The sequence below is a fragment of the Oncorhynchus clarkii genome, chromosome 5 (genome assembly GCF_045791955.1).
Source record: "Oncorhynchus clarkii lewisi isolate Uvic-CL-2024 chromosome 5, UVic_Ocla_1.0, whole genome shotgun sequence".
Classification (NCBI taxonomy): domain Eukaryota; kingdom Metazoa; phylum Chordata; class Actinopteri; order Salmoniformes; family Salmonidae; genus Oncorhynchus; species Oncorhynchus clarkii.
In genome coordinates, this window is record NC_092151.1 from 26,841,548 (window position 1) to 26,854,780 (window position 13,233).

General features: G+C 43.2%; 1 protein-coding gene across 1 annotated transcript in view; it reads left to right on the top strand.

Moving 5' to 3' along the window:
- The window catches only part of LOC139408598 (RIMS-binding protein 2-like), an 83,139-nt gene that overhangs the window by 53,240 nt on the left and 16,666 nt on the right, over window positions 1–13,233 (top strand). The window contains exons 3-7 of the mRNA XM_071152668.1: window positions 5,422–5,544; window positions 7,438–7,542; window positions 8,755–8,805; window positions 10,937–11,141; window positions 12,160–12,305. Coding sequence (XP_071008769.1) covers window positions 7,441–7,542; window positions 8,755–8,805; window positions 10,937–11,141; window positions 12,160–12,305 — 504 coding nt within the window. The 5' untranslated portion in view covers window positions 5,422–5,544; window positions 7,438–7,440. The remainder of the gene's footprint in view (window positions 1–5,421; window positions 5,545–7,437; window positions 7,543–8,754; window positions 8,806–10,936; window positions 11,142–12,159; window positions 12,306–13,233) is intronic.

Consider the following 13,233-nt stretch of genomic DNA (forward strand, 5'->3'; position numbering starts at 1 on the left):
TTATATCACTTCATCAATGGGCAGATATCATATTGGCCTAGCAGAGCCCCAGGGGTGTCTCTCACAGAGGAGGCTCTACATTACACTAACTAATGGAATCTGTGATCCATCTCTGATAGATCGATATCCACTGAAAGCCCCTTGCACAATTTCACTCTGTCTCCATAAGGAGATGATGCTTGTTGCGGTTAAGTGGAATTGTATACATTAGATGAGGAGTGTATTGTGTATCATGGATGCTGGGACATTTGTTAGATGTAACAGAATGTGCTAGACAGTGATAACAGACAGGCTACCATATGGACGTTGTAGAGTTTTGGAGTTGAAGTGCGTTCCCAATGGAGGTGGAGAGGCCATGCTCATAGCACATAGGCCAGTCATAATGTCAATGCCCACACTAAAGGCTTTACTACTCTCTAAACACTGTTATCTGGGAAACAAAACCAAGACACCAAAATGACACAAACATCACAGCATCACTTCCCAGCCTCTGTGTGTGTAAATCTATCTCAACCCTATCCAGCAGGCCCCCAGACGCAGACGGACGCGCGCACACACACACAAACACACACACAGACTGGGAGTGTGAGTGAGTGACTGTCTGTGGCAGGGGGGGGGGGCGGCTAGCGCTAATGGTGTCACTTTCACGGGGCCAGCTTTGACACGTGTCCAGAGAACAGAACAGCTTGGCACTTTGCTCCATCCTAATCCCCTATCCGGCTCCTCACGTATTCCGCCCGCATGCCACGGCCAACAGAAAGGAGCCATCTGTCAGACTTTGAAATGAAATAGAGGGGGGGCAGAGTAGTGCCGTGCCCAGGTACCTGAGCCTGGGTTTGACGCTACTACCTGAGAGGACATGGTTAGCATTAGCATCAGAGTCAGTGATGAAAGGAAGAGTTAGCGTAGCGCCGGGCGCTAGCCGAGGTGCTCGCCTCTCGCCTTCTGGGTGTGAATAAGATTGTGGAGACTCAGTAAATAACATGGGAGAGAGAAAGGCGCCTCTGTCTACCCCTCGCATCAGAGGGGCGATTTCTCAAAGCAGATGACGTAAGATCGATGGGAGATGCGAGCAGAGCGGCCTTCCAATATCAGAGAGGGCGGGGGGGGGCATATGAGTGAATGAGTGCTGAGAGGAATGTGCCAGGGCTGTCTGGTTGATGGGAGGGAAGGCGAGGGACTCGTTGCTGTGGGTGATTTAAGCCAATTAGTCGGGTGTTTGTCGTTATCATTTTCTCTTCATGGTCGATCCCCTCATGATCCCCAGATGAACATTAACTGACCCCTGTGTAGAGAAATGATTGTATCACATCTAGGTGCAGTTGTCAGAATACTGGAATTATGGGGAGATATATAATAGATTCAATTTTATATCAGAACAGAGGATCTTGTCGCAATCTTTACCCACAACCCAAAATGATCATGGATTATTTCATTTGAGGGTATGGCTGAAAAAATTTGTTTCAGAAAACAAGTACAACATTGTGAATAACTGGTGCGGTACGATTTCATGGGGTTCACAAGTTACCTTGAACGAGCTGATCCGAACGAGCTGATCCAATTATATCCAATTATATTAAATGTTATATTCCCCCCTGGGAAATATAACATTTACATAAGTATTTAGACCCTTTACTCAGTACTTTGTTGAAGCACCTTTGGCAGCGATTACAGCCTCGAGGCTTCTTGGGTATGACGCTACAAGCTTGGTCTATACGGATTTTTCCATTATTCTCTACAGATCCTCTCAAGCTCTGTCAGGTTGGATGGGGAGCGTTGCTACACAGGTATTATCAGGTCTCCCCAGAGATGTTCGATTGGGTTCAAGTTCAGGCTCAGTCTGGGCCACTCAAGGGCATTCAGACATTTGTCCCGAAGCCACTCCAGCGTTGTCTTGGCTGTGTGCTTAGGGTCATTGCCCTGTTGGAAGGTGAACCTTCGCCCCAGTCTCAGTTCCTGAGCACTCTGGAGCAAGTTAAAAAACATCCCCACAGCATGATTCTGCCACCACTATGCTTCCCCGTAGGGATGGTGCCATGTTTCCTCCAGACGTGACTCTTGGCATTCAGGCCAAAGAGTTCAATCTTGCTTCTCATGGTTTGTGACTCTTTAGGAAAACTACAAGCGGAAGGTCATTTGCCATTTTACTAAGGATTGGCTTCCGTCTGGCCACTCTACCATAAAGGCCTGATTGGTGGAGTGCTGCAGAGACGGTTGTCCTTCTGGAAGGTTCTCCCATCTCCACAGAGGAACTCTGGAGCTCTATCAGAGTGACTATCAGGTTCTTGGTCACCTCCCTGACCAAGGCCCTTGTCCCTCAATTGCTGAGTTTGGCTTGGTGGCCAGCTCTAGGAAGAGTCTTGGTGGTTCCCATCTTCTTCCATTTTTTTTAACCTTTATTTAACTAGGCAAGTCAGTTAAGAACAAATTCCTATTTTCAATGACAGCCTAGGAACAGTGGGTTAACTGCCTTGTTCAGGGGCAGAACGACAGATGTTTATCTTGTCAGCTCGGGGATTTGATCTTGCAACCTTTCAGTTACTAGACCAAAGCTCTAACCACTAGGCTACCTGACACCCCAAATGTTAAGAAATTAAGATTGATGGAGGCCACTGTGCTCTTGGGGACCTTCAATTCTGCAGAAATGTTTTGGTACCCTTCCCCAGATCTGTGCCTCGACCTTATACAGACAGGTGTGTGCCTTTCCAAATAATATCCAATCAATTGAATTTGCCACAGGTGGACTCCAATTTAGTTGTAGAAACATCTCAAGGATGAACAATGGAAACACAATGCATCTGAGCTCAATTTCAAGTCTCATAGCAAAGGGTCTGAATACCTACTACGTAAGTAAGATATTTCTGTTTTTTATTTAAAACACATTTGCAAACATTTCTAAAAACATATTTATCTTTGTCATTATGGGGTATTGTGTGTAGATTGCTGAGGAGTTTTTTTTATTCAATCAATTTCAGAATAAAGCTGTAATTTAACAACATGTGGAAAAAGGTCAAGGGGTCTGAATACTTTCTGAAGGCACTGTAAATGAAAAAGGACAGGTAAATTGATGGAAGAACAAAAATAAATGTTTCTCTTCTCACTCACTCCATATACACTACCTGGCCAAAAGTATGTGGACACCTGCTTGTCGAAACTTCTCATTCCAACATCTTGTTCATTAATATGGAGTTGGTCACACCTTTGCTGCTATAACAGTCTCCAATCTTCTGGGAAGGCGTTCCGCTAGATGTTGGAACATTGCTGCGGGGCTTGATTCCATTCAGCCGGAAGAGCATTAGTGAGGTCGGGCACTGATGTTGGGCGATTAGGCCCGGTTCGCAGTCGGTGTTAAAATTCATCCCAAAGGTGTTCAATGGGGTTGAGGTCAGGGCTCTGTGCAGGCCGGTCAAGTTATTCCACAGCAATCTTGACAAACCCTTTCTGTATGGACCTCGCGTTGTGCACAGGGGCATTGTCGTGCTGAAACAGGAAAGGAACTTGACTAGCCTGCACAGAGCCCCGCAAGAGCCACAAAGTCGGAAGCACAGAATCATCGAAATCAAATCAAATTGTATTTGTCAGAAACACATGCTTATGGCTGCTGTCCCTGTACAGGGATCAACATCAGCAGAAATTTCAGAGTGACAACTAATAATACTCGATACAACTCAAACTTTAATTAAAACACACATGCAGGGTACTCAATTAAAGCTACACTCGTTGTGAATCTAGCCAACATGTCAGATTTTTAAAATGCTTTTCGGCGAAAGCTTTAGAAGCTATTATCTGATAGCATGCCACCCCCCGAAATACCTAAAGGGGACGTAAACAAAATAATTAGCGTAGCCGGCGCTACACAAAACGCAGAAATAAAATATAAAACATTCATTACCTTTGACGAACTTCTTTGTTGGCACTCCTATATGTCCCATAAACATCACAATTGGGTCTTTTTTTCGATTAAATCCATCCATGTATACCCAAAATGTCCATTTATGAAGCCCGTCTGATCCAGGAAAAAACTGCTTTCCAAAACGCAACGTAATTTTTTCAAATTAAAAAAGTTGCCTATAAACTTTGACAAAACACTTCAAACTACTTTTGTAATCCAACTTTAGGTATTAGTAAACGTTAATAATCGATCAAATTGATCACGGGGCGATCTGTATTCAATAGCAGCAAGTCTTGAAATCATGGTCCATATTCTCTCTTCCATAACTTCCTCCGGTGTACTCGACGACAGGAAGTGCCTATTCCTCATTTCACCAAGGATTAACTTCAACCAAATTGCCAAGTCTGGCGACATCGTGTGGAAAGCTGTAGGAACTGTAAACTGGTCGCTATCTATTTTCCCTTGCCATAGACAATACAGAGACTGGCGGAGGGATTTCTTTTTGTGAACAGTTTTCCTTGGGATTTTGCCTGCTACACACGTTCTGTTATAGTCACAGACATGATTTAACCAGTTTTAGAAACTTCAGAGTGTTTTCTATCCACACATACTAATCATATGCGTATACTATATTCCTGGCATGAGTAGTAGGACGTTGAAATTTTGCGCGATTTTTAACAAAAAGCTGAAAAATTCACAGCCTCCTTAAGGAGTTTTAATGCGAGTGTAGCAAAATGTTTGTTCTTCTAGTTCCAACAGTGCAGTAATATCTAACATGTTAATTACATTTAGAATGTCATTGTATGCTGTAGCGTTGATATTTCCCTTCACTGGATCTAAGAAGCCTAGAAACCATGAAACCATGAAAAACAGCTCCAGACCATTATTCCTATTCCACCAAACTTTACAGTTGGCACTAAGCATTAGGGCTGGTAGTGTTCTCCTGGCATCCGCCAAACCCAGATATGTCCATCGGACTGCCAGCTGGTGAAGTGTGATTCATCACTCCAAAGAACACGTTTCCACTGCTCCAGAGTCCTATGGCAGCGAGATTTACACCCCTCCAGCCGACGCTTGGCATTGCGCATGGTGATCTTAGGCTTGTGTGCGGCTGCACGGCCATGCAAACCCATTTCATGAAGCTCTTGACGAACAGTTCCTGTGCTGAAGTTGCTTCCAGAGGCAGTTTGGAACTCGGTAGTGAGTGTTGCAACCAAGGTCATACGATGTTTACGAGCCGTTGTTGCTCCTAGACATTTCAGCATCACAATAAAAGCACTTATAGTTGAGGGGCAGAAATCTTATGAACCTACTTGTTAGAAAGGTGGCATTCTATGATGCCAAGATGAGCGCTTTAGTACTGCCAATGTTTTCCTAAGGAGATTTCATGGCTGTGTGCTCAATCTTAAATTGCTGAATCCACTAATTTGAAGAGGTGTCCACATACTTTTGGCCCTGTAGTGTATATTTCTTCACCCTGACTCACTCTTGCCCTTACTTGATTTCTGTCTTATTTTATTTTTCTCTAGGTAAGGTCAGACTATGAGCAGCTCGGACACACCTACAGTGCTGTGAGTTAGGAGAGAGACTTAGCCCAACAGGAGAGGAAACGGCTCCAAGGCAAACTGGAGAACCTCGAGCAGGTCCTCAAGGTGAGAATCCATCCGTCCGTCCATCCATCCATCAGTCCTAGCTCTCCTACATTCACTGTTACTGTTTTTTCAACTCAACAGTAAGCTCTGTCAGCCAATCATGAGATAGAAATTAAATGTCAGAGATAGGGTACTATAAGACCTTTGCAATCTGATTTGGTTAGGTTAAGGTGAAGCTAGATCACTAGATCAATATTTTCTGAAAACCCGATTGGACAATTGCATATATCTACAAAGTCTATCCTATGAGTTATAGAATACATCTTACTTCCCAATAAAAGTATGTGAGTTTTGTCATTTGTTTTGCAGGAAACTCTTTTTCATTAGACTCTTGTATGCCAATAGCAATCAGCAGCAGTCTCATAGCAGTGTGAAATATACTCTCATTGCAAATCACTGCTTCCCTCCATGCAATATTGATTGTCTGTTTGTAAGGCTATATTTGAGAGAAAAATGTACCCATCTGAGGAAATTGACTCCTGCTCCTAAAAAATAAAAGAAGTGTGTGATACTTTCTCATTGCCTATTGATTTGGACGGATGTGGAGATTGCATGTTGGAGAATATTATGGAGAGAGATGAGGATGGAGAAAGCAGAGAAAGACTGAAAAGGGAGAAGGAAAAAAATATGAGTGAGAGATTTCCTGAAGTGGAGCACTCTCCTTCGTTTCCAGTGTGCTCAATGTTTCAGGGATAATAGTTTGTACTTTTTCACCATTGCATAACCATGTAACCAAGATTGTGCTATACCTCAGAATTTCAGAGAGAGATATTCACTGACATAATATTGCCATAAAGTTGGCTAATCTGAATAAGTGGAGTCTTAAACTGAGAAGTTGCATCTTTGTTGCTGTGTATGAGGATGATGACGATGACGATAACGATACCGATGATGACGATTATAAGAATCAGTTAGCTGTGGGCTAGCGTCTGATCCCTGTGTATGAGAGCCAGAGGTCTATCAGGCCAGTCCGTTTTGGAGCTCTTGAATGACCACAACCACATCTGACAGAGTGAGCCTAGTGACAGTCCCTCGGTCACTGGAGTCTCCTGGGTCTCCAGCAGAGCTTAAGACTCCTCTGTGATTATGCAAAGCAGTGCCTGCTCAGGACACCTCTGAGCATCTCTGGGGAGAAAGAAGCTTTCCTTCTCCCAGAGAGAAAAAGATGAATGTCAGAGTTTATAAGCTGCTTTATGTTTTTAAGCTCCAAGAAACATCTTATGTCCCTAACTCCAAGTCCTACCGGTGGCAGCTGCTCTTAACTCTGGAGATACAGTCATAATTACTCATTTGGGAGTGGGTGACTATACACTGAGTGTACAAAATGTTAGGAACAGTTTCCTAATATTGAGTTGCACCCCCTTTAGCCCTCAGAACATGCTCAATTCATTGGGGCATGGACTCTACAAATTGTCGAAAGCATTCCACAGGGATGCTGGCCCATGTGGACTCCAATGCTTCCCACAGTTGTTTCAAGTTGGCTGGATGTCCTTTGGGTGGTGGTGAAGCATTCTTGATACATACAGGAATCTGTTGAGCGTGAAAAACCCAGCAGCATTGCAGTTCTTGACAGACTCAGGTGCAGGTGTTCCTAATATTGTGTACACTCAGTGTATGTGATTGATCACAAGAATCAGTGAGTCGGACTTGATATGGCGTCAATAGAGGTAGACAAACTTCATACCCTTTGAATGGAAAACGACAGCATTCTTGTTGCTTTGACTTTTTATGTATTCATCTGGTATTATGGGTGCTGTAAAAGTGTTTGGACTGTGTTGTAACCATTCAAGACATAGTTACCGCACTATGACCATGTATTGACCATGTTGTGACCTGGTCTCCCCAGCATATCAACATGTATTGACTGCGTTGTTTGTGTCCTGGTCTCCCCAGCATATGCAAGAGGCTGCTGAGAGGAGGCAGCAGTTAGATGAAGAGCATGAGCAGGCCCTGGCTGCCCTCACCTCCAAGCAGAAGAAGATCCACCTTCTGCATAAGGTAAGCCCATAACACCCCACCTTGCCTCCGCCCTCTACTCCAACCATCACCACAGTGGTCACTAAAGACAATGCATCATGATAACAGTGGTCAAGTATGTGTGCATTTATTAGAGAGACTAGTATTGTGCAACTACTATGCAATGTTCCCCCAAACACTGTAACTCATGACTCATGAAAAACAACAACATTCTACCATAGTGAGCGTTCTGCATGTGTCTGCTCTAGCACTGACAGTTCCTCTTGAGTTGTTTTTCAACTCAGCCTGTGGATATGAAATATGATGGGGATGTAAAAGGGGCCATATAATCAGTAGTCTCCTGTGATTGTGTGTCTGTCTGCATTGGCAGCAGTAATCTGAGCTCCTAGAGCGCTGTGTGAATCCCTGTGTGTTCTGTTTAGAGAGGAGCCATGACAGACATAGCAATTAGTGCAGACCGCAAGCACAGCACAGCACAGATCAGACTCCCCAGAGACACTGCCTAAAGTTAACCAAGCACTTCACTTTAGGGAGACGGAGAGGGAATGCATGTGTGATTGTGTTTGTGTGTGTGTGTGTTATTGGGAGTTGAATGAGGATGTTTGCTTTTGAGTATTGGTGTGTGTTTGTCGGTGTGCACGCCTATCTGCGTTTCAATCGGCGAGTTTGTATGCATCTGCCTCAGCGTGCTCATTTGAGGCCTCGTCCTTTGTCTGTTTTGTCCTTTACCTAATCTATTGCGCTGTGATTCCATTTAATTACCAATCGCACAGATGATATATCACTTGAGTAGAACAGCATTTCGTCCTTCTAGATATCAAAGCCAATCTGGATGAAACAGCTTGATATTATGAGGCTTTTCCGATGCACCTTAGTTGCAGGTTTTTAAATTGGAAGTCATAGCACCCTTTCCATTTCGCCTAGTCTCCCCTGTCCTCAGATACCCCACAGCTGTGAGGCATTCATTGCCTTTGTACTGTGAACTTGTCTCTTTAAGACTATTTCTCCTGCTCATGCTGTGCAGAGCTGACACGACTGAGGGTTCTGCATGTGTCTGCTCTTGTGCTGACAGTTCCTCTTGAGTTGTTGTTCAACTCAGACTGTCTCTTCTATGTCTGCAGTGTACCAAGAGCTGTGCCAAGTGTACGCTTGATGTATTACTGACAGAGAAAGAATGTGCAGTGCTCACTGTGTCACCTGCAGGTCCTATATAACTGTGTTTGTGTTCTCCAGGCTCAGGTTGAAGCTGAGAGAGAGCACGAGGGAGCGGTCCACCTGTTAGAGGTAAGTGGACATGGAGGTCCAGTGGGCAAGGTGAGGATGGCTTCTGTGGCTGTTTTCAAAATGGCTGTCAATTGACTGATACATGTGGTTTTGTTTGTGTATTCAAGACACATTGATGCATAAGAAAAATACCTTGTTTTAAATGCACCAAATCCGTATTGCTTTTCATGAAAAGCTAGTTTTGAGGTAAGCCTGGTTAATTCCAGGTGATACTCAATACTGTATTTGTATTGCTTTTGGAGGCTTTTGTTGAGTGGAGAGCTAAGCACTGATGAGCGTGGAATACCCAGAGAGTTGGGTCCGCAAAACCTCAACCTGCCCATAACTCTTTCTTTTACGACTCAGTTAGACCGCTGAACTCTGCCGTTGCTCAGGCTAAGATCAGAAGCTCTTATCCCAGCCACGGCACTAATGGCTCTGGAGAAACCTCTTTTACAGAAAAATCAACAGGAGTTCAGGGGGCAACCATCCAGATGATTAAATATCTACAGTGCAGAGGAGCTGCATCAGGACTGGCGCTGTGCACAGAGAACTCCAACAGCGTGTTTAGTTAACCTAGAGAAGAGATGGCTCTAAGATGAACTACACATAATGTTAATTTCCATAATTTCTAGTTTTCAGCACTGTCTTGGTTATGATTTGGGGTGTTTTCTTTTAGAATATTCATTGTACATGATCTTCCCCATAGGGGACTCGTCAAACCTACTTGTTTTGTAATGGTTCTCTTTTCTAATTAATTGACATGATTTTGCATGGATTACTGTATTACATATGCATTGATTGCATACGGTGTAACAGCTTGATTTGGGTGTTTGTTTTCTTTCATATTTATTCAATGTCATTGTGTGTTTCTATGTGTTTCTTCTGTGTCTGAACAGAACCATTTGGACAGAATGCAGATAATTATGTTTCCCACCCTGAAACATCTAGTTACACAGTGTTCATCATCTCCATGGTCATTTCCGTCCTATAGCCTTTCAAAAGTCTCAGTGAATCACTTGGGCTCTAATTCACATCAGTGCATATGTTATGGTAATTAGGCAATTATACATATGCTAATATTGAACTAGATTGAATTATATTAGTTGAACAGAGCCTGTGTTGGTACTGGATCACACTATAGATCCTCTTCTGCCTCCTCTGTACTGCAGTCCAAAATTGTGTCCCAAATGGCACCCTATTCCCTATATAGTGCACTACTTATGACCAGGACCTTTAGGGCTCTGGTCAGAGGTAGTGCACTGTATGGTAGTAGTGCACTATATAGGGAATAGAGTGCCATTTTGAACACCTTCCAGATGTTCTGGAACATCTAAACACATTTGATTTCCTTGTTTCCGTTTGAAAACGATGGCTGTTCATTCATCCTCAGTTGTTGTATCTCAGCCCATCTTGCAGCCCAGTGTTCTGACTCTGAAACATCTAGTTTTATTGCTGGGTAAAACCAACTTTCCCCTTGGCTAGGACCCTGGCTTGTCTTATCTCTTACCCAGCAAGCCATGGGGTTTGAGCCTTCTAGCTTTCAGAGAAAACCCAACGGTTGTTAACTCAAGGCTCTAATCATTGTCTCAGAGCTGCTTAGATAATGTCTTTAATGTACATACTTTTATAAGCCTCTTCACAGTGCTTGGCTTTGGTTATCAAAGTGTATCAGTGTTACACAGCCTCTTCCATATACTGTACATTGATTACTTGGCAGGCAGTGTTGTTGATATGAAATGGCTCTTTTGGGATCCCGTGCGGTAATTGGTTCGGCTTGCGATCTGCAGCACCAGATAAGGATTTAAGCCATTGATTAGTTGAACTCATAGTCATGTAGAGGTATATTATGTACATTTTATTAACATAAAACATGCATTGCTTTGTAATAGATCCCTTGTGGCTCAGTTGGTAGAGCATGGCGCTTGCAACGCCAGGGTTGTGGGTTTGATTCCTACGGGGGACCAGTATGAAAATGTATGTAAGTTGCTCTGGATAAGAGCGTCTGATAAATGACTAAAATATAAATGTAATACAGTGTATCTATCCCCTTCTAAAGATTTGCTACATAGGAACACAGAAACATTCCTTCCATTGATTGATTCCGTCTCTCTCTCTCCTCCCCTCTATATCACATCATTGTCCACGGAAGGACAAGGTTCGCGACCTGGAGCAGAAATGCAGGTCACAGACTAAACAGTTTGGCCATTTGTCCAAGAGCCTGGAAGATTTCCGTCTGGAGGCGGATACTGTGGACATCTTCAGCACTGATTCTTTCTCCAAACAAAAAACTCCCCTTTCCCTGGAAAATAAACTCTCCCAAATCCTCAACGGACTGGCAGTGAAGGCAGGGAAAGGTGAGAGCTCCCAACCCTGCCCTCTGTAAGAGCATTGTGCAGTCAGAAGACATAGATATGAAGCAGAAAAGAGCCTAGCCTTAGAGAGTCATAGTACATGCATCATATCTGGCATTTGTTTCAAACTGTGTATCTCATCAATCAAGACCAGCGGACGGTTCTGAAAGTCTATGTACACAATCTTGTTTGTGCTCCAATTGAGGCTCTGTCAGACATTATGCATGGGTAATTAATTAATTAAAAATGGAACAAGACAGTAATTTAATCTAGTTATCAAAACATTGACTTTTACTAGAAGCCGGCTGGAGTGACGTTGGGAGATTTGCAGATAGAGAAGATAAATTGGCAGCTAAACTGGCTGGTGTGAGTAAGGTCCTGATTCTCTCTCAGCCCATCTCGACGGTAGGCTACAAGGCAAATCTGGATCACTGTGGAAATGGGCGAAATGCTGCTATATTCATGATCAATAACACAGCTCATTGATCAGAGGGTTGATATATGACATCTGCTAATGAGAGCCAACACATTAGTATTCTAACCCCACATACTGTAATCTGCCAGCTAATACATACAGCAGAATCAGCAATGCAGATACCACAGATTAGAAGGCTCTGAGATACTGCTCTAGATATCCTATACTGTCACTTTACTGCAGTGAAAATGCTACTGTATGGTTGTAATCTGGTGGTGTGATGAAACAAATCCAACCACCAATAATTTTATATTTTTGTCTAAAATGTGAAATTACCTAGGTTTGGTGTTGTGTAGGGGTGTGTCGATGAGAACTCTGTGATGGCTGTGTCCTGGTCCCTGTCAGCTGTGTCGTTCGAGAGTGTTAAGCATCAGGGAAATGCATTGCAGATGTGTCAGGCAGAAAGAGCACAGCCAGGTCCTGGCCATATACTGTAGAGTGTTTGCTGTGTACTCCCCTGAACAGGAAATCAATAGCTGTACCATGAATGAAAGCAGAAGGAATGACAGATGCTCTTTATTTGGTGTGGAAATCAATGTTTCCCAGGCAATGAGAGCTCGGCAAACACTCCGCTGATATCGAAGTTCCTCCGCCCGCTACAGATCAGAGACAGGCCAGAGCTGCTATCTGTCAATCCCACCACCGTGACAACGAGCTGCCCCAGCAGCCCACAACGGGCGACCCCCTCAGAGGTGGGTAACGCCTCTCTTCTCTTCCCATTCAGAGACAAAGTCTCAAGGCAAAAGCATGAGGGTGCTTTATCTCTGCTCTTACCAAGAGATGGGCTATTCATGGAACAGCTGTATAATAGCACATGACAGCAGTCAGCTGAGCTATAGCGTAAAACCTATGGGTTTAGCACTGGACAGAAACATGACTCTCCAGTGACAACTGTCAGAGAAGTAGAACTAGAGAGTTTAACCTCTCTACCGTCCCACCTGGCCAACATCCAGTGAGATTGCAGAGCGTCAAATTCAAATACAGAAATACTCATTATAATAATTCATAAAATATACAACTATTTTACATAGGTTTAAAGATTAACTTCTTGTGAATCCAACCACGGTGTAAGATGCTTTACGGCGAAAGCATACCTTACGATTATTTGAGAACATAGCCCAGCAGACAAATCATTACAAACAGTAACCAGCCAAGTAGAAGTTACACAAGTCAGAAATAGAGATAAAATGAATCACTTACCTTTGATGATCTTCATATGGTTGCACTCAGAAGACATTAATTTATTCAATAAATGTTCCTTTTGTCCGATAAAGTCTCTTTATATCCAAAAATCATTTTGTTCACGCGTTTTCTTCAGTAATCCACAGGCTCAAACGCAGTCACAACAGGCAGACAAAAAATAATATCCGTAAAGTTCGTAGAAACATTTCAAACGATGTTCATAATCAATCCTCAGGTTGTTTTTAGCCTAAATAATCAATAATATTTCAACCTGACAATAACGTCGTCAAAATAAAAGGTTAACCTCTCTGATCTCCCCATCCCGGATCCGGTATCAGGAATACAGACTCAAGCTCATTACCATAACGCAACGTTAACTATTCATGAAAATCGCAAATGAAATGAAATAAATATGCCATCTCTCAAGCTTAGCCTTTT